The sequence below is a fragment of the Aquarana catesbeiana genome, linkage group LG01, assembly GCF_042186555.1.
Source record: "Aquarana catesbeiana isolate 2022-GZ linkage group LG01, ASM4218655v1, whole genome shotgun sequence".
In the NCBI taxonomy this organism is placed as follows: domain Eukaryota; kingdom Metazoa; phylum Chordata; class Amphibia; order Anura; family Ranidae; genus Aquarana; species Aquarana catesbeiana.
The window spans coordinates 743,042,398-743,068,357 of NC_133324.1; the positions used below are offsets into that span (position 1 = coordinate 743,042,398).

The 25,960-nt window shown below is 44.0% G+C and overlaps 1 protein-coding gene across 3 annotated transcripts in view; it reads left to right on the forward strand.

The window, feature by feature from the left end:
• Positions 1-8,872: 8,872 nt before the first annotated feature.
• TMEM131L (transmembrane 131 like) overlaps positions 8,873-25,960 on the forward strand; it is a 190,022-nt gene continuing 172,934 nt past the window's right edge. For 2 of the 3 annotated variants that reach the window (XM_073605317.1, XM_073605333.1), the window contains exons 1-2: positions 8,874-9,096; positions 11,365-11,435. In XM_073605317.1, coding sequence (XP_073461418.1) covers positions 8,979-9,096; positions 11,365-11,435 — 189 coding nt within the window. In that variant the 5' untranslated portion in view covers positions 8,874-8,978. Of the gene's footprint in view, positions 9,097-11,364; positions 11,436-25,960 lie in introns of all 3 variants that reach the window. The other variant, XM_073605325.1, reaches the window with a different exon arrangement.

Below are 25,960 nucleotides of genomic sequence, written 5' to 3' on the forward strand. Positions count from 1 at the left end.
ACTGTCTGCTGGCAAAACTGAGGGCCCTGTAACTGTCCTATACTTCTTGGGTATAGAAATCAACATGGTTGCAATGGTGTTTTGCTTGCCCAGTAATAAATTGGCCAGGCTCCTCTCCCTTGTTACTTTGTCAAAAGGGGCTAAAAAACTTCAGTTAAAACAGCTCCAGTCCCTGTTGGGTCCTCTAATTTTTGCCTGCAGAGTCATTCCCATACGGGGGGGGGGGCTTCTGTAGATGCCTGTTATGGGCCATGAAGGACATGGTTGCCCCCATCATTATATCCGCATTATTAGGCCAATGTGAGATGACTTGGAAGTCTGGTTATCTTTTCTCCAGTTGTACAATGGTTGTTCCTTTTGGCAACCGAAGGAGGTGCCGAACTTGCAGCTGGAGCTTTTTCATGGATGCTGTGGGCTCCTGGTGGTTTTGGTGCCTTCTTTCAAGGGGAATGGTCTGCTAAGATTTGGCTGGCCTCAAGGGCCGCATGGATCTGTTGCACAACCTCACATTGCGAGGACTTTTTACGATAATTGTCGCCATTGAGTTGTGGGGTGAAAAGTTGCGCAACAGACAGGTAGTTTTGTGGTCTAATATGAGTATGGTTCAGGTAATCAACCACCTTTCCACCAGATCCCCTCCGGTTGTATCCTTGCTGCATTTTCCAGTGCTTAGATAGTTGTGGTTAAACGTATGGTTTATGGCTAAGCATGTTCCTGGGGTGGCTAATGACATTGCTGATGCATTCTCTCATTCCCAGCTTGATTGCTTTTGCTTCCTGGCTCCGTCGGCATCTCAAGAGGGCCTTCCTAGTCCGACCTATTTGTGAAACCTTGTTTCTGACACCTGTTAGATCTCCTTCGGGCATTGCTTTCTCTGAGGACATGGCTATCATATTGCCAGGTCTGGGACAAATGGGTGCAGGTGTCCCGCTGTGAGTTTTTTCTTATCACACCATGACCATCCCCTGGCCCTGTTTTCCTACCTGTTGTATTTGCTCTAGAAGGGCTCATCGGGTTCCATGGTAAGTTCCACATTTGTCCGCCTTGTCCTTTTGGTTTAGGCTACTTGTCTGGGAAGATGTCACGAAGGAATTCCCTGTTTGGCGGGTTTTACAATGTTGGAGGCACACAACCCATGCTCCTGATTCCCAGTGTACAGTTTTGCTTCATATTCTTGTCAATATCCTCTCACTTTTGCCGTCGGTATGTTTCTCAGATTCTGAGACCCTATTGTTCCAAGTTGCCTTCCCCCTTTTTCTGTGCCTTTCCAAACCCAGATGTTAGGTGGGTGGCATTAGAACCGAGGACTTGGTTCTTTTTGAGCACTGTGTATCCATTTTACTGCATAACTCTAAAACAGACAACCGCAGTAGGGGTAAACGAGTAATTTTGTATGCGTATAGGGGCACGTTTTGCAGTGTCCGTTTGGCCTCTCGTTTTTTTGTCTGTCCGCCTTTCCTTCCCCCATCTTCCTTGTGCACTTTGATTCTTCCTCCTTGAGCACTAAATGCTCCAAACTCACTTAAACATTTGTACAAAAACGTTCTATATGAGCGTTTTTGGTTTTTTTTTCTGATACGGGAACTGGTGCTTTTTTAAGCCTAGTGTGCATGGAGCCCAACATGTACTGCTTTTACTTACTAATCTGGCTGTTTTTTCCCTGCTTTTTAGGGAGAAGAAACAGCCAGATTTCTGTTCACTGTACACAGAGTTCTGTGTGTTTGTAGATACAGAACTCTTTGTGTGATTTTCACAGCTGATTATCAGGTTTGAGGCGAAACCATTGGCTGAAATCCGCTGTCAAACTTGCGCTGTGTCCAATCAAAGTTGGGCCGGCAGGGGGCGCGAGTGCCTAAAACCTGGAAGCAAGCAAGCAAGCAGGCAACATACATGTGCGTTGCCAAGCCGGCGCCTGCCGCCTGCTCACAGTATATTTACTGTGAGTGCTTGGCAGGAGGTTAAGATAAAAAAAAACCCATTAGACTTACCGGTAACGGTATTTCCAGGAACCTTCCAGGACAGCTACTTGAGAGATGATCGGCTCCACCCTCTACAGGAAACACAAATCAGATACAAATTAAAAGGCCCCTCCCTTTCCTCTGACCCTCAGTTGTTTAGAAGATCAAGTAACCTCCACTGAAGGTGCACTCATCAGAGGAAAAAAAAAAAAATAGAAAACATAAAACACACCACCACCAGGAAAAACATGTTTGACCAGTGAACAAATAGAATAGGGTGGGAATATAGACGCTGTCCTGGAAGGTTCCTGGAAATACCGTTACCGGTAAGTCTAACGGGGGTTCCCCCCCCCCCCCCTCACCTTCCAGGACAGCTACTTGAGAGGATAAGCAAGATTTAATACCTTAGGGAGGGATGACAGCCTGAAGCACTTTCCTACCAAAGGAAAGGTCCTGGCTGGAAAGCATCTGAACTCTATAATGCTTGACAAATGCATGAGAGGAGGACCAGACGGCAGCCTTAAAGATATCTTTCCATGAAGCTCCCGCTCTTTCTGCCCATAATGTGGCCATGGATCTTGTTGAATGGGCCCTAATTCTAGAAGGAGGGGTGCGACCTGACGCTTTATATGCCTCACAGATGGCTCCCCTAATCCACTTAGCATTAGAACTTTTAGATGCTTTGGACCCCTTCTTGGGGCCACTGAACAAAACCAACAGTTGGGAGGAACTCCTAAACCCACTGGTCTTCTCTAAATAAAGCAGAAGACATCTCTTTATGTCTAAAAGACCAAATCCTCTTCCGCATTTTTGGAAGAGGTGCAGAAACTAGGGAGGACTACCTCCTGGGACCTATGAAAGCTGGAAGAAACTTTGGGTAAATAGAGTGGATCAGGTTTAATCACTACTCTGTCCTCTAAAATCCTCAGGAAGGGATCTTTACAGGAAAGAGACTCTAGATCAGAAATCCTTCGCCCTGACGTAATAGCCAAAAGGAAGGACAACTTCTAAAAAATCATTTTCAGGGAGGCCTCATGCAAAGGCTCAAAAGGAGCCCTTGTTAGTGCATTTAATACCAACAAAAGATCCCAGGGAGGAACATGTTTGATGATCCTGGGAGTATGTCTAGATCCGGCTAAAAGGAACCTCCTGACTAAGGGATCTTCCACTAGTCTTCTCTCTGAAAATAAAGATAGGGCAGCAATCTGAACCCTAAGGGTGCTGACAGAGAGCCCCTTTTCCAACCCCCCCTGCAAAAAATCTAATCTACAGGGAGTGGAGAAAGAATCTAAACCAGATTTCCTTTGCCAAGAAATAAAAGTTTTCCAAACTCTCCCATAGATTCTTCTTGTAACCAACTTACGGCTGTCCAGGACAGTATGAATAACCCTCTCTGAACACACTTTTAAATGTAGGATGCGCCGCTCAGCCTCCAGGCCGTCAAATGGAAGGTCTGAGGGTTTGGATGTAATACCGGTCCCTGATGGAGCAGGTCCTTCCGAACTGGTAGGGGCCAGGGAAGATACAGAGCATCCGTCCCCAAGGACTCTGTTTCTCTCTCCAGGGAGAACGCCTGTAGTTTTTTGTTGAGACTGGAGGCAAAAAGATCCACTGTGGGGAGACCCCATCTTAGCACCACCTCCTGGAACGTGCCTTGATGTAGTTCCCAACCGCTGGAACTGATGCTCACCCTGCTCAGAAAGTCCGCCAGCACATTTTCTGACCCCTTGATGTGGACTGCTCTTAGTGAAGTGACAGATCTCTGCCCAGGACAGAATCTACTGTGTCAATGACAGAAGCGATTCCGAGCGAGTGCCCCCTTGCTTGTTCAGGTATGCCACTGTTGTGGCATTGTCTGAAAATGTTAATAGGTCCTTTGAATAGACTCTCTCTCCCAGAGAAACAAGTGCTTTCCTCACAGCCAGAAGCTCTCTGAAATTTGAGGAGCGACCCGCTTCCTCTGGCAACCAGGCTCCTTGTGCTTGCCAGTCCTGTAAGTGAGCACCCCAACCCCACAGACTGGTGTCTGTGGTAATTTTGACCGGACAATGTTGTGTCCAATCCTTCCCTCTCTGCAGATTTTCTCGCTGCTCCCACCAGGTGAGATCTAGAAAATTCCCTTCTGGTAGTTTTACCTGCTGATCCAGAGAATTTTTCCTGCGATCCCAATGGAGCAAAAGAAAAGTTTGAAGGGGTCTGAAGTGCAATTGGGCCCAAGGCACTCCTGGAATGGCCGCCGTCATTAGGCCCAGCAACTGCATGATACGCCGAAGGGAGGTCTGAGGGAGCAATTTGAAGGCCTGCACAGAGAGAAGAATTTTCACAATTTTTTCTTCGGGAAGAAAAATCTTTAGGGCAACAGAGTCTATTAGATAACCCAGGAAAAGTATGCTCTGTGATGGTACTAGGCAAGACTTCTGCTGGTTGACCTTCCACCCTAATTTTTGAAAGGTCCGCAAAACCAACTGTAGGTCTTGAATAAGGGACTCCTTGTCCTGAGAAAAAAAAAAAAAAAAATCAACAAATTGTCTAGATATGGGACGATTGATACACTTTGAACCCGAAAAAAGGCCATGACTTCGGCCATGATTTTTGTAAAAATCCTTGGTGCTGCCGAGAGACCAAAAGGAAGGGCATTGAATGGCCAGTGAGACGGCTCGTTTTCCACGAGCACTGCAAACCTGAGGAACCTTCGGTGGCTCTGGCAGATTGGTATATGAAGATAAGCGTCCTGAAGGTCCAGGGTCACCATGAAGACCTTTGGCAACAACAGATTTCTTACCGAATAAATGTTCTACATTTGGAAATGTCTGTAAACTATGAATTGGTTCAGGACCCTTACATTTATGACCATATGAAAGCCGCCGGAAGCTTTCTTGACCAGAAAGACGTGAGAATAAAATCCCCGGAACTCCTGAATTTCTGGGACAGGAGAAATAACTCCCTCTGTTTCCCACACAGAAATCAAATTTAACGTGGCAGTCGTCTCTCTTGGTCTCTCGGCAGGTGGGTAAGAAAAAATTTCTGGGGGGGAAGACTTTTGAATTCCAACCTGTAACCTTTTTCCAGAGTTTGAAGGATAAAGGAATTGGTGGAAATCTCTGCCCATTCCTTGATGAAATGGCACAGTCTTCCCCCTACCCCTAACCTGGCGTCACTGGGTATTTTTGGAAGGGGCTGAAGGAGCAAAAGGAGCCCCCCCTTTCTGTTTGTCTTTGTTAAAGGACCATTTCTTTTTAGTCTGTTGCCTGTTGGTTTTAAAATTAGCCTTGTTTTGGAAGCCACGAAAAGGCCTCTTATTCTGGGGCTTATTCCTTAGGGAAGAAGGAAATCGTTTACCTTTCTCAGAGGAACGAGTTAAGACCTCTTCTAAGGAAGAACCAAACAATAGTTTGCCTTCGAAAGGAATGTCACAGAGCTTATTTTTGGAAGTAAGGTCACCTTCCCAAGATTTAAGCCAGATAGCTCGCCTTGCTGAATTGATGAGAGCAGAAGCCCTAGCTGCGAATTTTCACTGAATCTGCTGCTGCGTCAGCTAAGAAGGCGACTGACTTGGCAATGAGTGGGAGGGATTCTCTAATCTCTTCCTTGGGGGTGTCAGATAACAGAAGATAATCCAGGCGCTGAACCCATATGTCTAAATTTCTAGCCACACAGGTGGATGCTACCGCTGGGCCTAAAGAAAAAGCTGAAGCATCCCAGGCCCTATGTAGCAATGAGTCGGCCTTTCTATCCATTTGATCCTTAATGACCCCAGAATCCTCAAAAGAAAGATCTGACCTTTTGGACACCTGCGACATAGGAGCATCTAATCTAGGACACTTAAAGAAAACCTCCTCAAATTCAGGCTGAAAAGGAAATCTTCTTTTGTGTCCTCCGGATTGGAACAACTTTTTTTCATGTTCTTTCCATTCAGACAGAATCATGTCCCTAAGAGACTGATGTACCGGAAAGGTTTTAGATTTCCGTCCCTGTAGGCCCCTATACATTTTATCCTGTACAGATTGGGCTTGCTGTGGCATCTCAATCTGTTCTGAGGAATAAATCGCTTTTAGTAGCTCATCAATATCCTCACCTGGAAAAAGATACTTAGATGAGCTACCTGTATCCTCCTCCGATGCAGACTTTTCTTCATCAGATGAAGAGACCGGATTCTCACCTTCCTCCAGATCAGAGGTATCACGTGAACTAATAGTCTCAGATACTAACAAGGGAAGGGACCTGGCAGAGGTTGAAGGATCTTGAGCTATGGGTCTAGAAGAGGGAGGGCCTAGACTAGTAACCCTGTCATTAAGTGACCGAAAAGAGTCCACTACCTCCTTCATAGAAGTCATTAACTCCTTGAAGGAGGAAGACTCTGAACTAGCTCTGGGTGGAATACAATCCTCACAAAATAGCTTTTTATAACTATCAGAGAGCCTGGCCCTACAGTTCCCACATTTCTTCTTCACCGGTTTGGCCTAGAAAAAAGCAGAAACAAGGACCATAAATTAAAAGGTTCCATACAAAAAGAAGTCCCTTGCTGTAGCTATCCACAGACAAGGGCTTACCTTGGGGGCAGTATGGGACCCGGATGTTGCCGCTGGCTCAATACGAACGGATGCTCTATCCTCAGACCTGTGCTCAAGCTCCATGAAGCAAGTGAAGAATGGTCATAGAGAAGACTGCTGCTGACCGCAAAACTGCACTTAGAATGGCGTTTTTAGCAGGCCATCCCCCTGCAGCATGTCCTCAGTGTCTCCACGCCATGCTCCTTTTAAAACTCGGCGTCTGGAAGTGTGTCATGTGACTTCCGGTTCCGGCGCCATCTTGCTGCGTCACCGGAAGTCCTCCTGACGCCATCTTGGTACACCGAAATGAAGCATTGTAGAAGGATACAGTTTCACACAGCAGCGCTGGGGAAACATGGAAGGGAGTTGCCACCATTTACACAGGCAAGTAACCCTTAGGAATAGGAAACCCTTCTGGTACAGACCATCATCCAGGACTTGGGCACAACTAGTCCTGGACGAAACCAGAGAAGGGGGGTCCACCAACCACAGTTACCAGACCTTAACAAAACAAAAAACGTGTCGGTGCTCCTGGAAGGTCTGGAAACACAAAACAACTGAGGGTCAGAGGAAAGGGAGGGGCCTTTTAAATTTGTATCTGATTTGTGTTTCCCGTAGAGGGCGGAGCCGATCATCTCTCAAGTAGCTGTCCTGGAAGGTGAGGGGGGAAAAAAAACTTTCAATAGCAGCTCCCCCAGTCCCTCTTAAAGTTGTAGTAAAGTTAGTTTGTTAGAAAATTGCTGACAGACAGGATATTTATGAAAGAAGAGACCCTATTGGTCTCTTGTCTTAAATGCTTCCTTCTGCTTGTCAGCTGTCATGTTCACTGAGCCGCGCATTCACAATTCAGTGAACATTTGCAGCCCTGATCTGGGCAGCTGTGATGTAACTCCAGTGTGCATAGGTGGTAGTGGCATCATTGTGGCCCAGCCAATCCAGTGGCCTAAGGCATGGAGGACTGGATGAGAATGGAAGAGCCCAGGACTTGCTGGATTGATAACAGCGCAGCGATGGAGGTCTCTGCTTAACCAGGAAGTGTGCCATAATGTACGAATGAGCTGTGTATACTAGTACATTATGGCATAACCCACCTGGGGGCCCCTAAAAATAAGTGATGTTAGCAGCGTTTACTACCACTATAAAGGAAAGTTCCAGTTGTTTTTAAGTTTATTAAAAGTCAGCAGCTACAAAAAGTGTAGCTGTTGACATTTAATAAATACACATTTAGGCCCCTTTCATTTTACCGCGATTTCAGGGAATGCCTGTGTAACTCGCATCAAAGTCGGACCAAAGTAGTACAAGGACTATGTTGAAGGCTGTGCGACGATATGAATGGTACTCATTGGAAATCATGGTGTACAACTTGTCATGCGACTTTGTAGTCCCAAGTCGCACAAGTCTAAAAGGGGCCTCACCTGTCGCAGGATGCAGAGATGCTGCCGCCTGAACCCTCGCTTCTCTCCCTTGTCTCTCCCCAGTGCCGGAATTTCAAGTGTGGACACCTGACTGTGACAGCCCCCAGTGATGCCGAATCTGCCCCCAGACAGCCACCCGCAGCTCCCAAGATGGCAACAGATTTGTGTGTGACTATCTTGGTTACTTGGAGAGCCACAGCCGGTCTGAATAATGTGTCTGGGTTTCAGTCTGCCTGAAACCTGGACACAAGATTCAAAACCCGGACTGTCCAGGTGAATCCCAGATAGGTGGCAACTGTAGATGTGTTCCAGAAGATTGCAGGGAAGGAGGTGGAGAGGAGAACTTCTGCTTGAGTCACATAGGCAGACCGGGCAGAGGTGGATACCTGTCAAAACTAGGTACCCACTCCCTCCAAAAAAATAAATCAACATGCTGAATGTGGCATAGAATGGGGTGAGGATTCCTTGAAGAGGAAGGTCGACTTTTGGGTGGAACTCTTGCTTTAAGAACTTACATGAGTCTATTCAATGCTGTGCCTGTCTGCCCCAGCTCTTCTCTCCTCTTCTTGAATTTACTGGACGAGCCATTGCCTTGTGTTGCTGTCAGTCAAATCCATAGATCCAGCTTGATATGGAGGTACACTCAGGAGAGGAGACCTAGGATTTTGTCTCGCTGGACAGAGCATCTACAAATTGGATTTTTTTGTTTTGTTATGTGTTATCCAAATTGGCCTGCACTTGTAGGAGCACACTATATGAACACCTTATGCCATAGAGAGCACCCTGACAACCCAGGGCCCTGGCACACAGCCTGCCAACACACACCACGTGCCATGACACCGTCTACTTTTGTCTGGCACTGTAGTGGGCGGGCCCTGGCCTCTTTGTTTGGGAGGGTTTAGTCCCGCCCAGCGCCGTACGCAAGCGGTGACAGCGCACACACTCCCCAGGGCGCGTTCACATACACTGCCCCACGTGTGCACGGCGGGCCCGCCCCGCTCCGCTGCTGTTGTGACACCCGAGCGAGCACAGAGAACCCGAGATATAGTAGCAGCATGGCGGGGCTGCTTCTCCCTCACAGGGGCAGCCGCTGCTGTACTGCCACGGCCGTCAATCTCATGCTGGGGGTCTTCCACGTCCTGCTGCCCTGCTTTCGGCAAGGAGGAGGGCAAGGTGAGGAGGAGCGGAGCGTGCATGGACAATAGAGAGCCCGGGCTGCCTGCAGGAGAGGAAATGGGCCTGCAGACTAGGAGCGGTGCAGGCGGCTCAGGGAACCCATTGGCTGCCCATTGTTGTGGGCTGTGTGTGTGCTGACACATGGGGGCTTTGTCTGCACATTGTGACAGCTCCTGGTGACCATGTGTACCCAGCATCACTGCCACATGGGCTGCCTGCATTCACCAACACACTGCTCCTATCATCTCTCTATACACATCTCCTGTCTGATCATATATGTATACACGTCTCCTGTCTGATCATATATGTATACACGTCTCCTGTCTGATCATATATGTATTCACGTCTACTGTCAGATCATATATGTATACACGTCTCCTGTCTGATCATATATGTATTCACGTCTCATGTCTGATCACATCTGTATACACGTCTTATGTCTGATCATATATGTATACACGTCTTATGTCTGATCATATATGTGTACACGTCTGATCATATATGTATACACGTCTGATCATATATGTATACACGTCTGATCATATATGTATACACGTCTTATGTCTGATCACATCTGTATACATGTCTCCTGTCTGATCATATATGTATACACGTCTCCTGTCTGATCATATATGTATACACGTCTACTGTCAGATCATATATGTATACACGTCTCCTGTCTGATCATATATGTATACACATCTCCTGTCTGATCATATATGTATACACATCTCCTGTCTGATCACATCTGTATACACGTCTCCTGTCTGATCATATATGTATACACGTCTCCTGTCTGATCATATATGTATACACGTCTCCTGTCTGATCATATATGTATACACGTCTCCTGTCTGATCATATATGTATACACGTCTCCTGTCTGATCATATATGTATACACGTCTCCTGTCTGATCATATATGTATACACGTCTCCTGTCTGATCATATATGTATACACGTCTCCTGTCTGATCATATATGTATACACGTCTCCTGTCTGATCATATATGTATACACGTCTCCTGTCTGATCATATATGTATACACGTCTCCTGTCTGATCATATATGTATACACGTCTCCTGTCTGATCATATATGTATTCACGTCTACTGTCAGATCATATATGTATTCACGTCTACTGTCAGATCATATATGTATTCACGTCTACTGTCAGATCATATATGTATTCACGTCTACTGTCAGAACATATATGTATTCACGTCTACTGTCAGATCATATATGTATACACGTCTCCTGTCTGATCATATATGTATTCACGTCTCATGTCTGATCATATATGTATTCACGTCTCATGTCTGATCACATCTGTATACACGTCTTATGTCTGATCATATATGTATACACGTCTTATGTCTGATCACATCTGTATACATGTCTCCTGTCTGATCATATATGTATACACGTCTCCTGTCTGATAATAATATATGTATACACGTCTCTTGTCTGATCCTATATGTATACACATCTCGTGTCTGATAATAATATATGTATACACATCTCCTGTCTGATCACATCTGTATACCCATCTTCTGTCTGATCACATCTGTATACCCATCTTCTGTCTGATCACATCTGTATACCCATCTTCTGTCTGATCACATATGTATACACATCTCTTGCCTGATCACATCTGTATACACATCTCTTGCCTGATCACATCTGTATACACATCTCTTGCCTGATCACATCTGTATACACATCACCCTGCCTGATCACATCTGTATACACATCTCTTGCCTGATCACATCTGTATACACATCACCCTGCCTGATCACATCTGTATACACATCTCCTGCCTGATCACATCTGTATACACATCTCCCTGTCTGATCACGTCTGTATACACATCACCCTGCCTGATCACATCTGTATACACATCTGCCTGATCACATCTGTATACACATCTGCCTGATCACATCTGTATACACATCTGCCTGATCACATCTGTATACACATCGCCCTGCCTGATCACATCTGTATACACATCTCCCTGTCTGATCACATCTGTATACACATCACCCTGCCTGATCACATCTGTATACACATCTGCCTGATCACATCTGTATACACATCGCCCTGCCTGATCACATCTGTATACACATCGCCCTGCCTGATCACATCTGTATACACATCGCCCTGCCTGATCACATCTGTATACACATCGCCCTGCCTGATCTCTTCATCCTGCTGCCATCACTTCAATTACATGGGCTCTTTTGTCTTGTTTTTTTACAATCTCTAGTGATTGAGCCAGTCCCCAGCATGGTGGAGCTGTGGCAAGCTGAAGATGCTGAACTTATGCTGTCCTCTCAGGTGAGAGATCACACTTTTCTATCCTTTCCAAAGCAATCACCACCTGCTTTTATATCCCTTCCACAGAGATTTGTTCTATCCCTTCCACAGAGATCCCCTTCTGCTTTTAGATCTAGAGAGACCCCCCCCCCCCCTTTCTGCTTTTAGATCTAGAGAGACCCCCCCCCCCTTTCTGCTTTTAGATCTAGAGAGACCCCCCCTTTCTGCTTTTAGATCTAGAGAGACCCCCCCTTTCTGCTTTTAGATCTAGAGAGACCCCCCCCCCTTTCTGCTTTTAGATCTAGAGAGACCCCCCCCCCTTTCTGCTTTTAGATCTAGAGAGACCCCCCCCCTTTCTGCTTTTAGATCTAGAGAGACCCCCCCCCCTTTCTGCTTTTAGATCTAGAGAGACCCCCCCCCCTTTTCTGCTTTTAGATCTAGAGAGACCCCCCCCCCCTTTTCTGCTTTTAGATCTAGAGAGACCCCCCCCCCTTTTCTGCTTTTAGATCTAGAGAGACCCCCCCCCTTTTCTGCTTTTAGATCTAGAGAGACCCCCCCCTTTTCTGCTTTTAGATCTAGAGAGACCCCCCCCTTTCTGCTTTTAGATCTACAGAGACCCCCCCTTTCTGCTTTTAGATCTGGAGAGAACCCCCCCCCCCCCCCTTCTGCTTTTAGATCGCTTCCACAGAGATCATCTTCTGTAGTTTATTTTGTATTTGGAGTCGGGTGCATTTACTAATTTAAAGCAATATTAAAGCCAAAAACATTTATTATATTGCAGTTTAACAATCCTTAGATGTGGTGGCTGTATTGTGTTGTTTTTTTTGTTAGGCTTACTTTCCTCTATGGTGGTCCAACCAGTAAAGCCTCGTACACGGTACAGTTGTTGGCCAACCGAGCATCTGATTTTTGTCAAAAGGGCGTGTGCCAGTATCTTGTCTTGCATACTAATGGTACACAATTGTCATGCAACAATCACGAACATAGTGACGTACTACATAGAATTTCAGCTCTTGAGCGCCACCCTTTGGGCCCGTTGTGCTAGTTTCATGTTTGGGCATTGATTGCGAGCATGCGTGTTTTGTTCGTGTTTGTACTTTCGCCTTTTGTGTGATGGATTTGTGTACTGACCGTACGAAAATCTGACGTCAAACCGTTGTCCAGCGAAAATTTACTAGCCCATCATCCAACATTTGTTGGCCGAAAGTTGGACAAAAATTGTCAAAAGGAGCGTATTAACAGTAAGATTTTAGGACAACAGTCTGTGAACAGACAATCCCCTGCCAAAAATTGTACCGTGTGTACGAAGGTTTAGTCTGTTGTTTTTCAACAGAACAAGCTCTCCTGTAGATGAATCAGTTACAGAGTTGAAGCAAACCATTTGCTACTGACAGGAGTGGTGCATTGATCAGCTTTTATTTATTCATGTAAAACCTTTTTTCCAAAATGAACAAAACCGTTGCTTTAACTACTTGTGTAGCTGCAACGTCAGTAGTTGTTTGGCTTCAATTTGTTAGTGTATCTAAATCTGCTAGCACATCTAACACTCTTTCCCCAAGACTAACAATACTGCTGTCTGCTGTGCACCCTGTGCTTCTTTATCCAGAGTGGGGGCACTCTAATACAGGAGGTGTGTTAATTGCCAGATCACCAGGTGAGAACAGGCAGCAAAAAGTCTAAAAAAAGGAAACTTACAGCCACCCCATCTAATGATTGGTAAGCTGCAAAATATTACATTTTTGGATGTAATACCACTTTAAGAGCTGTTTTTCTCATCAGATGCTTTCCGGGGTGTTTTAGAACCACATCCAGAATGCATGTAGAGTGTTTGCCATGTACTCCAATGGCATTAGTTCACACCTGTACAGTCAATTCCAATGCTTTCAACAAAAGTACACATTTGCTCCCAGAAAGCATCAAAACACGTGAAAAATCTTTATTTTAATTCAGGATTATGTGCATTGTGTTGCATTTACATGTGTCCAAAAAAATGCAGTGGAATGTATAAAATACACACCAAAAATGTAAAAATGCATCAGTGACGCAGAAATTGTGTTGTGAACAAGTACGTAACAAAAAGCAGTGAATGGGATTGACATGTGTCAGTGTACTATTGTATAAAAGTGTGTCTGGTTATGTGTGTGTATGTCGGGGGGGGGGGGGGGGGGATCAATAAGGCCCTCGGAGAATATCATACATCCCATATGAGGTAATACAGAACTTCCAGGATGCTTTCTCTGTAAACAAGTGGGATCTGCTTGCTGTACTACAATAGGGCTACGTGTGCTGGAGCAGCAGCAGCGTTGTCTGTGTTATGGAATGTGTCTCAGGGAAGCTTCCACTCATTTCTTTGTAGACCTCTGTACACCTCTGTAGTGTGTATCTCCAGCAGCTGATTTAAAGTCCTAATAAACCCAAAAGCAATTGTTCTATTGCAGCTTACTATTTCTTGGATGTGATGGCTGTAGTAGTTTCATTTTTTTTGGTATTTTTTTCTTCTATTTTCATCTGATGATCTGGTCAATAATGCCTTGTACTCACTATAAGAAAATTGGGTAAACATTTTCGTCCAAGGAACGATTGTACAATTTTCTGATAGTGTGTACACAACTTTCGATAGCCAATTCCAACCTTCTGAACGAATATTTCTGAAGGGAAAGACTCAAAAAATTTTCGTACAGGAACAGAACGAACAATTTTCGTTTAATGTATAGGATACGAAAGAATGCGCATGATCAGAAACAACAACAAAAAAAAAGCCTTTGTCGTGCGAGAATTTTTGTACATTATTTCTATGGTCAGTTCCGACTTGCTGTGAAACATCGAGGAAAACCGTCCGATCGTCTGATTTTTCTTATAGTGTGTACGGGGCTTAAGTCCATTGTTTTTCAAAAGAACAAATTGTCCTGCAGATATAGCAGTTATAGAGTTGAGAAAAAACATTTACCGCTGACTGGTGCTTACAATGACGACTTTTTTTATTTGTGTAAAAGCTTTGTCCCAGAAAGGAACAAAACTGTTTGTTGCTTTAAAGTGGTTGTAAACCCTTACAGACCACTTTGACCTACAGGTAAGCCTAGATTAAGGCTTACCTGTAGGTCCAAGAAATATCTCCTAAACCTACACGGTTTAGGAGATATTTGCAAAAAGACAGGCAGCGCTGTCTACGGCACATGTGCCATAGCCAGAGGCGTACTGAGCATGCCGCTGCTAACGGCAATATGCCTTTAGTGGCGGTTCCAGTGCACATACACGGGAGTGACGTCATTGTGGCACCAGCCAATCACAGCGCCAGAGCCACGATACTAGGAAAGAAGATGGACGCTCCGTAGCAGAGGGGACAGCGGTGACATCGCAGGCTCCTTTGTCAATTAAGTGACACATAATGGGCTACTATGCGATGCAAGGTAGCCCATTATGCTTTACCTTTGCAAGGAAACAAAGAGGAAGTAAAACCCACCAGGGTTTACTTCCTCTTTAAGAGCTTATAAAGTATTAGCCGGAGTTCAGCCTCGATTTGTTAATGTATCTAAATCTGCTAGTGCATTTAACACTCCCCTCCCCCCAGATTGACAATGCTGCTGTCCACATCTGCCTCCTGTGCTCCTTCATCCAGAGTGGAGGCACATTAATACAGGCGGTGTGTTACTGGCTAGATTACCAGGGAAAACTAAAAAAAATAAACAAATGCAGCTACCACATCTAACAATGGGTAAGCTGCCATCTGTTAAGTTTTTGGTTTTGGGTTAATTACCTGAGAGATGACAATCTGATCCACAGCTTTATATGTACTTGTAAGATGTTCAAAGCTGTTCAGGCTTGCATCCCTCGCTGCATTGTGTGGCTCATGGTGAGTGAATGCTGTAATCATTATTAATGTGTTACAGGCGTCTAAGTTTTATAAATAATTCATACAAAGTATACTATTCATTTTCTGCTTACTGTGTACTAAAACATGATTAAGTAATTACAATTGTTTACTAAGTTGCTGTCATTGACTTGCTTTATTAAAGTGGAAGCTCACCTTGGAATTACTATATGAACATTAACCGTCACGTAAACCATGTACCTGATAAAATGTAACGCCATGTTTTCATTTGGTCTACACATTGGAAAATGCTCGCCGTCTAGTATGACAATAATGCAACTCATGACGTGCTCTGTCCCCCCCCCCCCCTTCCTGTTTTCATTGTCTTGTGATTTAATTATTACAGGTACTTCTATAATGCCGTCAATCTAGGCAGCGAGTTACATATGTATTATACAATCGTATCAGTCTCCTGCCCTCAAGGAGCTGACAATCTTAGGTCCCCAACTCCCATTCATACATACACACACATACTAGCACCTACTTAGATAGGAGCCAATTAATCGACCAGCATGTCTTTGGAGTGTGGGAGGAAATCGGAGAACCTGGAGGAAACCCACGCAAGTATAGGGAGAACATACAAACCCCAAGCAGGAAGTTCCATGTTTGGGATTTGAGCCAACGACCCTAGTGCTACTAGAAGTAAGTGCTAACCACTTGGCTACTGTGCTGTCTTGTTACAGAGCCTACTGGGATAGCACTATAGACTGAGTGACCCCATAGGCTGTATGATGTCACCTGTAAATGGCTGGCAGTTTCCAGTACGAATTGCTGGACAAATGTAAACTGAGAGCTCTGCATTTATCAAAGTACATGTGTTATGGTTGTTTTAATGTTCATAGAGTATTTGTAGGATCTACTTCCACTTTAAATATGAACTTTCCATTCATGGGAAAATATTGTTCCTGATGGGACAATTCCATTTTTGAAGGAAGTTGTTTTTGGTGACAAAGTCTTCCACTTCACATTGACCCGTATTACATTGTCTCCTCATCCATAGCCATAGGGGGTCATTGTGGGTCTGAGTGCATCTGTTTCTTCGAAGTCTATAGCACCAGAAAACACAAACTGCCAGACTGGTCCGTCTGAATGATTAGAAAATCTTGTCTGTTTTTTTTTTTTTTGTTTCCCCCAGAACTATAATCTGTCCGTGTTCTTTGAAAACATAGACCTCATTTATTTATTTCAGGTACTTATATAGCATGTATGAAAAAGTCAGCATTTTTCATATGGTAAACGATCAGATTAATTGGTTAGTTTAAAACCTGTACTTAAGTGAATTGTCTGGTATAGGCAAAAAGATGACTTCTGTATAGTGACCTCAGACATGAGCTTTGTGTGGTTTAGTGATAAAATCTCTAAAATCTAAACTCTGCAGTGTTACATAAAATGTTTTCTTGTGAATTTATGACCATGAGTCGAGGTCATGTCCTTTTAAATGTGAACTTCATGAATTATTTGTATTGCATGCTTACGTTGGTCTAGCTTGTCACGCTGTGAATATGCAATACTCATTGTTTAATAGATAACGAGTGTTGTACTGTGGCTGGTCCCCAGGGAAGGAAATCACCATTCCACCGTGGAAGAAACTTCAGCAAAGGACACCGCTGGATGGCCTGCTGGGCAGCAATCTGTTGATGACTGGGCCACACGGCGGGAGGTAAGCGGCGGTGGTCTGTACAGGGCTAACACAGACTGTGGTTGTCACTCACCTCCCGCTATGCCTGTTTCTCCTCTCCTGGCTCTTCTGCTCACTCAGCAGTGTCATCCTATTGGCAGAGCAGGGGGCAGGAGGAGCTGGAGATCTGAACAGAGAGCATTAGTCTTTTCATATTCACGTGCGAGTAATCACCTGCTTGTTAATATGAGACCCCAGAGAGGACACTCAGGCTGAATCCTGTCCCTGCCCTGCTGATGATGACATCGGCCGCGAGGCGGGAGACCCCGGAGAGGACACTCAGGCTGAATCCTGTCCCTGCCCTGCTGATGATGACATCGGCCGCGAGGCGGGAGACCCCGGAGAGGACACTCAGGCTGAATCCTGTCCCTGCCCTGCTGATGATGACATCGGCCGCGAGGCGGGAGACCCCGGAGAGGACACTCAGGCTGAATCCTGTCCCTGCCCTGCTGATGATGACATTGGCCGCGAGGCGGGAGACCCCGGAGAGGACACTCAGGCTGAATCCTGTCCCTGCCCTGCTGATGATGACATCGGCAGCGAGGCGGGAGACCCCGGAGAGGACACTCAGGCTGAATCCTGTCCCTGCCCTGCTGATGATGACATCGGCCGCGAGGCGGGAGACCCCAGAGAGGACACTCAGGCTGAATCCTGTCCCTGCCCTGCTGATGATGACATCGGCAGCGAGGCGGGAGACCCCAGAGAGGACACTCAGGCTGAATCCTGTCCCTGCCCTGCTGATGATGACATCGGCAGCGAGGCGGGAGACCCCGGAGAGGACACTCAGGCTGAATCCTGTCCCTGCCCTGCTGATGATGACATCGGCCGCGAGGCGGGAGACCCCGGAGAGGACACTCAGGCTGAATCCTGTCCCTGCCCTGCTGATGATGACATCGGCAGCGAGGCGGGAGACCCCGGAGAGGACACTCAGGCTGAATCCTGTGTGCCCTGGTACAAATGGGGGGCTGTGATTGCTAGGGGCACTTTAAAGTAAAGGGGACTGCATCCCCTTTATATCACAGTACCCCTTTACATTACAGTGTGGAGGACTGACTCCGTGAATATCCCATCACCAACCACCTCTGCAAATGGTGGTTTTCATTTGTGAAAGTCCATTCACTCTAGAATGGAATGTTCAAAGCAAGAATCTTTTTGAAGTACTTTCCCAACGACATTCGTCAAGTCATCCAATGTACCAGTAAAAATGTTTGGACAAATATGCATTTGAAAATCTGCTAGTCTATGGCCGGCTTAAAGAATAAAAAAACTTTACTCATAACAACTTGATAAAAAAATAATGTTCTTTAGCAAGGAACATAAATTCCACACTAATAATTATGCTACCAACATTAGTGTGTGCTGTAAATTGCCTCCAGCATTGTTCTTGTGCCTCCTTGGTGGAGACTGCTATTTTGCTGAAGCCCAGGCCCCTGAACAGCAGTTAATCTTAAGTCCACATCAGATCGGCCTCTACATTTTTGGCGCTGTGCCTAAAAATAGAGCACAACCGAGTATGTGCAGAGCAGGGTGAGACAGTACATTACTGGATTTTAAACAGTATAGGCACTTATTTGTAATGTTTTACACAGCTATATCTGCAAAAGGGGTCAGCTTGAAGTGATCCAGGACTTCATTTTTTGACTAAAGTTCCACTTTAAAGCAGAACTTTACCCATAAGAACCTAATAAAAAATAATGCTCCTTTAGCAAGGAACATCTATTCCACATTATTATGGCACCTAAATTAGAGTGTGCTGTAAATTGCCTTCTTGCTGGAGGCTGCCATTTTGCTGAAGCCCGGAGGCCCTGAGCATAAGTAAATCCATACAGGGGAACTAAACCCATTGATTTAACAGTTTCAAATCAGTAACTTTGCTGGAAATCTGGGGTTGCTGATTGTCACACTTGTTTTACATGTTCTACATTTGCAGCATTATGGCAGTTGCAGATCAAACAGATTCAGCTTTCTTGGCTGAAAAGGATAGGAGGGTTCATATCCTCTTTAAAGCGGTTGTATACCCCCTCATGTCAAAAGGGAAAGAAAAAAAAAAAAACTCTGCCAAGGCATAATGAGCTAGTATGCACTGCATACTAGCTCATTATGAAATACCTTTAGGATGAGATCCTCGTATCGCAGCCCAGTCCACGGTGAGGGAGCTGACATTCTGCCCTCTGTGTTTCTTCTGGGTTTGCGGCTCCGGCGGTGTGAGTGGCCAGAGTCGCGATGATGTTACTCCCACACATGCAGACGGGAGTCTTCTTCCCTGCCGGGCATTCACAGCGCATGCACCGCTGACGTCAGCGGCTGCATTCAAAGTAAATGTCTCTTAAACCGTGCAGGCTTAGGAGATATTCATTTTTCCTACAGGTATGCCTTATTACAGGGTATACAAACACTTTAAGGCTGTCAGCGAATTGTCCTTCACAATTTTGTCAGTGCCTTAAATGGAGAGCAACTGAGCATGTGCAGAGCAGGGTAAGACAGTCTATTACTGGATTTCAAACAGTATAGACACTTATTTGTAATGTTTTACACAGCTATACCTGCAAAAGGGATCAGCCTGAAGTGATCTAGCAGGACTTAATTTTCTGACTAAAGTTTCACAGCAGGAAAACATTTATATACTTTACTATGATTCTATAACATCAGACTAGGGAAGCTACTTTTATCTACATGCTGTTGTACTGTGGTTTAGTTTCGAAGTAGGGCAATGTCTCTGTGGCCCAGACAGCTTACAGCTCCCTTGCTCTGTCAGATAAGATATGGGAGGGTGGGGAGGCCTGTTTTACTAAACTGGTATCTGCATGTCCTTTTATTTAGTGTTGTTTTTTTTTTTTTTTTTTTTGGGGGCATACAATGTGTCTATAGCAGTAATTTTCGGGGGCTAAACTCCAGCAGCTTTTTGAGCATTGGCAGTCTTGAGCATAGGTTTTCTCTTTCCATCAAGAGCAGATGTTCTTTTGTGCGTTTACTTTTATTGTGTGCAGCCGCTTTCACTGTGTGTGCCGCTGAAGAATGATTTTCGTTCTGTCCATTGGATCCGATGGAGGGCTGTTTGTTCGTGGATTTTTGTTCCTTGACAGGCGGCGCTGGGTAGTTTAATCAGCAACTTCTATGCAAGGTTTTTTTTTTTTTTTGTTTTTTGTTTTTTTCACTATTTGGAAAAGGTGTTTGTCTTGACTCAGATCATAAACACAAAGTGTAGGAATACATTTGGAGTCGTCTAAAAGCGCAGAAGCTTTGCACGGCTACTTTTTTTTTTTTTTGCCTGCGTCCTTTAACATGAAAGGGGCTTAGTATTTCTAGCTGATAGGTTTCATGGTGGTAATCCTAGATTTGTGTTTTTCCTTGATTCCAATTAGTTGCCCTTTGTGCTAATACACTTCTAATTACTATAAGCTCTAGTAATACTTTTCTTCTGGTCATTGATACAGATTGCTCACAAGTGAACATGTAGTATTCCATACATGCTTGCTACATGTTAATGAGAGAAGTCTGCTGAGAAATTCCATTGTTCTCAGAACTGCCCAAAAAATGCTCTCACCCCTGTGATGTGCTGAACGCCGTGTAAAATCTCAAAACATGGACTTCTTAATGTGTCATTTTGGTGGGGAGACGTGTGTGTGTGAGCAGATTGCCCGAGTGGCTATGGTGTATGTACAGTGGCTGGAACTAACATCTCTGTCAATGCCGTCTTTTGTAATTGTGACCGAGCTGTCACACAAAGACACAAGCACTCCCAGAGCAAAGGGGAAGGGCTGAGCAGATGCTGAATCCTTCATGTACTTCCCAAATGCCATCGCAAGGAGTGAGCCTTGAATTCTTTGTTCTGTATTGCTGCTAAGAGGGTGAACAAAGGGGTGTAAGCTCCACCTGCGTATATTAGAGACCCATCTTATACATTCTATCAAAATCTTTACAAATGAAGGACACTGACTTTTAAATATTAGTACTGGGTCTAACAAATCTGTTTTCCACTTTCCCTAGAATGAAGTTTTTTTCCCCCACTGGGTAAGATGTCATTTCTAGTCCAACCATTAGTGGATTTTATATTTTTGCAGCCCATGGGGATAATGGCTCTTTCACAAAGGAAGGTTTCTACATGTGCTTTCTTTGTTTGGAAAGAAAATCTGCACGTTTTTGTTGGCGAGTTTCTTTGTTTTTCAGACAAACTGGCTTGTGTAACCTGTAGTATTAAAGGAAACGTTTTGCTTTGAAGGATATGAGGAGATATACACATTTTTTTTTTTTTTTCCCCGTTTTTTTTTTTTTTTTATTTTTTTTTATTTAGAGTTTTTAGTTTTCTTCTGGAACAGTAAATGTTAAGCTCACTACACACATTGTAATCTGATTGTACAATCTCCGTTAGAACTACCAACAAGTGGAAGGACCATCCTGAATTGTATACGGGCTGATTGGATAGTTTAGGTAGCTAGGTCCTCCTATGGCATAGATATGCAAATAGCGGACCTCCTGCTGTTGCAAAACTACATGTCCCATCATGCCTCTGCCTCTGGGTGTCATGCTTGTGGCTGTCAGAGTCTTGCTATGCCTCATGGGATTTGTAGTTCTGCAACAGCTGGAGGTCCGCTAATTGCATATCCCTGCCCTATGGCATAGTTTTGGTGGATCTAAAGTTGATTTACAGAGATTGTTTGAACAGAGTGTAACACATAGCAAACCATAGCCAGTTACCTGAGCTGTTAGGTTTTATGCAGGTATTTTACTCTAAAAATTTAGAGAGGTTAGGGGGTTGTAAAAGATCAGTGTCATGTACAGCTGAACTCTTGCCAGCTATAAAAGACGCGAATTAATGCAGTGCTGTAATCTTTTAATACGTCATTAAATGTATTATTTTTAAAATGCAAGCAGTATAAGTATCTGAGATTGAACTGGTGTCAATAGCTTGCAGTCTGTGTACAACAGGAAGTGTGAGAGGAAGAAGCAGTATAAGGCCCCTTTCACACTGACGTAACTTAAGTTGCATGATTTTTACCCGATTTTGACACGAGTTCAGGGAATGTCTCCGGGAGGTCTTCAGGGAGGACTATGGACCTCTACTTGCATGAAAGTTGGACCAAAGTAGTGCAGGGACTACCTTGAAGTCGGCACGACTTGAAGACACACATTTATGAATGGTTATCATTGGAAATCATGGAGAATGACTTGTCATGCAACTTTACAGTCCCAAGTTGCAGGAAAAGTCGCACAAATGTGAAAGGGGCCTAAGGCTGGCCATACATTATACAATTTTCTTGTTCAACTTTCCTTCATTTGCCGCTCACAGGCCAGGGTGGGTCACGGACATCCTGGGCTCAGTGGAAGTTGGTTGAATGATACTGGCCATCAGACTAAGGACATCTAGTGGTAAACAAAAGTACTATAGGGGAAAATCTCTGAAATGATGTTGAATATTGCAAAAAGACTGATTTTGTATTATCTTTTAATGGACCATCCATTTTTATCTTTCAAGTTTTGGCCGGAGCTCTGCTTTAAATAGTTAAAAATAAATAAATAAATAAAATAACCCTGTTGTGCTGCCACCAATATAGAGAAAAAGGAGGAAAACTCCTGTTGCCAACACCTCAATGCGTCCCTACATTTAGAAAACTAAAGTCAGAAGAAAGTTGGGTGGTGCTGCACTAACACAGGACTTGAATGTATAAACAATATAACCTACAGTGACCATCAAAACTAAAGGAAAAAAAAAAAACAACATAAGGTTCCTAAATTAGGAATGAAAATGATCACCCTACTAAGGTGCTAACGCACTAATATGAATGTATAAAGCCCTAAGTGGGTATAAATAAATCTAAACGCCCAATATGGATGAAGCACTTTATTTCCTCTGTTAGGTCTTCATCCATATTGGGTGTTTAGATTTAGTTTTGCTCACCTTAGTAGGGTGTTTATATTTGTGTGTTTTGCACCTCAATAGGGGCTCTTGGGCCTTGTAGTTTCCCATTCACAGAGGACTGTAAATCAATAACGTGGCTAGGTAGGGAGAGCCCCACACAGCCAGGTCTTTTGCAAAGAAAGATAGCAGGCGCCCAGAGAAGATGTCTCGTTCGGCTGCAGCTGGAATATGTTACATGTTTCTCCCTAAATACGGGTGGAACATGTTCCGAAAGGTGAACTTATCCTTTAAAGACCTAATGCCATTTAATATTGTCATTCTGGAGGGCTTGCTTGGGAGGTTTATGAGCTGTTCCACTACTCAGTCATCTGGTTGTTTGTGTCCATCGACTGTATATGTCAAATATTAAATTCAGCCACTGCAATAAAAGTTTTTATATTAAAAAACACACTTGCTTGTCCTTGGAGTCCAGTGATGTTTTTCTTGTTGACAACCTTTCCCCAAGCTTGCTTTCATGCCCCCATCTTGGTTCCAGGATCGTCGGGAGCCAGCAGTTACCTCCTGACTTTCACAGCCAGCTCCTTGGTGACAAGCTGCTAGATCTCAAACGTGCACTTAGATATTTAGCTGGCTGTCATTTGATCTTCAGGTTGATATCCGTGTCGAGTCAAGTAATTAACCTATGGCAACAGGTAAACAAGTCATAGCATTCTAGAATTTGGTGAGAAATCACCTGATACTTTACTGATCTTGTGAGACTTCAGAAAACCAGGAAGGAATCCAACTAAAACTGTATTTACCAAATGCAGAACATGCAAGCCAAACATAGGGAATGGTAGAAAGGTCCACTTTAGTCTGCTCGAATATCTTTTCTTGTAATTCAATTTTTCTCATCATCGGTTAATGTAGATTTGACCCCACGCACAACAGACAAGGTTTTGTAATCTTTCAGATGGACATATTCCCCACTTAGACCAGTCAACCAGTTGGTGCTTGCTGATGCTATAGACTTGGGGGTTATGCACAATGGACTTAAAAATGCCGCCTAAATTGGTAGTAAACTCTGTTACACCACCACTTATACCTACAGGTAAGCCTATAATAAGGCTTACCTGTAGGTACTATGAATATCTTCTAAACCTTCACTGTTAAGGAGATATTCAGAGTGCATGCATACTAGCACATTTTGACGTTGCCTTGCGGGAATTTTTTATTTTTTTTCACCAGCTGCGGTTTACGATCACTTTAAAGGGCTGATTCATAAGTGTCCATACCATGCGTTTATACCGCATGAATATTACAATGGTACCACACAGTGCTGTTTACACAGGAGCAGAAGTGTTGTGTCTTTTCAAAAATTAACCAGCATACTACTTTCATTAGGCATTGACGTTTGTTAACCGCTTCCATTGATTTCAGTGGTGATGCCCAATAACTGCACATGCATTCGACACACACAGGCGTATTAGAAGAGGAGCGTTTACAGGCAGAAAAAAAAAAAAAAAAAAAACATGACAAAGCCTTCAGGAGGGAAGCGTTGGGCAAAAAAAAAATGTGGAACACATTTAAACACTAGGTGCACAAATGCTTGTGTAATACATTGCTTTTACCAGGTTTTTAAAAGTCGCTTTTCTCCTGCCAGGAGAAAATGCGTTTAGAGGAGTATGAGACCTTAGATAGAACTGTAATCCATCAATGACCCCCTTAGTAATAATGAGGAAAGTCCATGTTATGGTGTAAATAGGCTGCCAGCAAAATAATGGATCAACAAATCCTAAAAGGTCTAACAAAGGTACATACTTCTGTCACCTAAAATCAAAACCACTCATTAAAGTGTATAATCATGCAGTAAACAACACACTGTGTTAGGTGTAAAGCATAAAGTCACTAAAACAACCATAAAGTGCATAAGTCATATTAATAAATACTAATAAAAAGCTTTGCTCAAGTGCAAACAAAGGGGGTTAGTTATGAAAGGCAAATCCACTTTGCTCTGAAAGTGCACTTGTAAGTGCAGTCGCTGTAGATCTGAGGGGGACATGCAAGGAAAATCAAAAACAGCATTTCAGCTTGTACATGATTGGATGAGCTTCCCCTCATTTCAGATCTTCCCCTCAGATTTACAGCGACTGCACTTCCAAGTGCACTTGTAGTGCAAAGTGGATTTGCCTTTCATATATAACGCCCAAAGGTTCTAAAGTTTAGAGTTCATCCTAGTGTACAAAAAAACATTCCTCCCACTGTCAAATCTGAATTGGCTGCAAATATTCCAATGTCTGATCACATACCATCACCAAATGAAATGGACTGCATTAATTACGTCTAAAGAGATGCAGACCCTGACACTTTCCTCAGTTCTGCAAATGCAGCAGCTGATCACTAATGGAAAAGTCACTCCCATAGAGAAGCAATATCCAAAAGACATGGAAGAAAAAACAACTATATCTTCAGAATAACAAAAGGTAGGAATCTGCAACAAAGTTTGTTAAAATCCTTGCAATGTACAATGATCATCCAGAGGGGAATGTTTTTTTTTTTTTTCAGCAAAAGTGCAGTTGCACTTTAAAGTGGAAGTTCACCCTAGACATACTCTAGGTTTTCATGTAAGGAGTTGTAAAGGCAGAAGGTTTTTTAACTTAATGCATTCTATGCATTAAGATAAAAACGTTTTGTGTGTACCAGCACCCCCCCATTTACTTACCTGAGCCCCATCTCTCTCCAGCGATGTCTACGCTGTCCGGGACACTCCTCCTGATTGGCTGTCCCAGCCACAGAAGTGGCGCCATTGGCTCCTGCGGCTGTCAGTCAGCCAACCAATCAGGGGAGAGAGGGGGCTGGGCTCTGTGTGTGAATGGACACAGGGATCTGTGACTTGGCTCCAGTGCCTCCATAGGAAGCTGCTGACTGGGGGGGCACTTGATAGAGCAGCAAAGAGGGACCCGAGAAAGGAGGATCCGGGCTGCTCTGCAAAACCAACTGCACAGAGGTAAGTATAACGTGTACATCTGTATAGGTCATAGGTTGGACTTGATGGACTTGTCTTTTTTTCAACCTCACCTACTGTGTAACCTATGTTTTTGTTATTTTTTATTTATTTTCTAAGCGAGACTTTACAATCACTTTAAGCCTGGTATATATCTACC